Source organism: Rhea americana, unplaced genomic scaffold (assembly GCF_003343005.1).
Source record: "Rhea americana isolate MKP2758 unplaced genomic scaffold, rheAme1 scaffold_527, whole genome shotgun sequence".
NCBI lineage: Eukaryota > Metazoa > Chordata > Aves > Rheiformes > Rheidae > Rhea > Rhea americana.
Genome location: NW_028186676.1, coordinates 99,674 through 101,095, shown reverse-complemented (window position 1 = coordinate 101,095; position 1,422 = coordinate 99,674). Strand labels below are relative to the sequence as shown.

The 1,422-nt window shown below is 66.9% G+C and overlaps 1 protein-coding gene across 1 annotated transcript in view; it reads right to left on the bottom strand.

The window, feature by feature from the left end:
• Window positions 1-1,422, bottom strand: part of DNAH17 (dynein axonemal heavy chain 17) — a 36,646-nt gene that overhangs the window by 7,880 nt on the left and 27,344 nt on the right. Inside the window, exons 64-67 of the mRNA XM_085318220.1 lie at window positions 1,014-1,178; window positions 717-857; window positions 456-626; window positions 230-352 (exon numbers count right to left, since the gene is read on the bottom strand). Of these exons, the coding sequence (XP_085174346.1) occupies window positions 230-352; window positions 456-626; window positions 717-857; window positions 1,014-1,178 (600 nt within the window). The remainder of the gene's footprint in view (window positions 1-229; window positions 353-455; window positions 627-716; window positions 858-1,013; window positions 1,179-1,422) is intronic.

Genomic DNA, 1,422 nt, shown 5'->3' with positions numbered 1-1,422 from the left:
CGGCTGCAGCGCCGCGGTCCCACCAGCGTCCCGGGGACGCCCCGGAGCCGGGGAGCGAGCGCCGGCGGGCGGCGCGGAGCCGAGACGGGCGCYGCGGGAGTGGTCTCGAACCGCGAGAAAACGGGCTTTGCCACGGGCATCGCTTTTTCTGGCTGGAAAAGCCCCTTTCCTGGTTTATCCCTTACACCTCCTCCGCGCGCCGGCCCCCTCGCGCTCCCGCCGCCCCAACCTTGATGCCGCCCCAGCCCTGGGACTGCAGGAAATCCACGGGCGACGCCACGCCGGCCTTGAACGGGAAGCGCAGGAGGAAGTCCAGCTCCACCGGGTTCACCTCCTTCTTCACGGTCAGCACCTGGGGAGGCGAGAGCGCGATGCGCCCGTCCCCGCAGTGGGGACCGGCGCGTGTGGGGCACCGGCAAGTCGCAGCAGCGGCCCCAGACGTCTGCCCGCGTTACCTGGAAGGCCACCTGGGCCAGGAAGATGAGCTTGTCCCTCTCGAAGAGCCCCCGTGCCGTGTACATGAAGACCGAGTAGGTGATCTCGTCCGTCAGGTTGATGACCCGCTGCCTGACATCGTCGGCGGGGCTCGTGCGCTGGATCGCCGTCTCGAAGACCACGTTGAAGGCCTGCGGGACCGGCCGGGGCAGACGCAGCTCGYGGGCGAGTGCGGCGACGCCAAGCGCCGGGCCCCGCCGAGCTCCCGCGTCYGCGCTTACCTTCAGGGAGAACTGGTAGATGGGGTTGATCTTGTTGAGGTCGCTCAGGATGAAGTACAGCAGCGAGGCTCTTTCTGCTGCTGGCCTGTAGTTTTCTCTCGTGACGTTTATTTGGCCTTCGGTGATTTTAGCTTCTTTCACCTCAAGACACACACATGGGGCGGGGGGGGGGTTATCACGGCACCTTTGGTGAACCAGCCCCAGCTCCCGCTGCTGCCCTGGGCACCCCGGGCATGGCCCGGGGGAGCCCGCCCGCCCGCGGCGCAGCGGCCCGCGGCCGTGGGGCGGCCCCCTCACTTTTTCCTCAATTTCCATGGCTGTGCGCTTTGTTGTCTCCAGGTTCTCCACCAGCGCCGTGTCTCCCAGGAAATCCCCCGAGGCMGCGGAGAGCCGGGCAAGCAGGGAGTCCTCCAGCTCCTTGAGATTGATCTTAAATTCATTCTGGCTTTTTGTGAGATTCGCCTGTAACGCACGAGAGCGACACGAGTCGTTCGAGCGGCTGCAGGGGTTAAATCTCGCGGGGCGCYGGCCGCGATCTGCGCTGCGAGCAGCGTCGTCTTCGCTGTTAGTACAAACTTTATAAACACGGCGCAGACGACACGGTAACGCGTTGATCGGCTGAGCCGAGGGTCCCCGGAAAACCAGCCGACCGCTTCGCGGAGGCGCCGGGGCGCGCCGGGGCGGGGGGCTCCCGACGGGGCTCGCC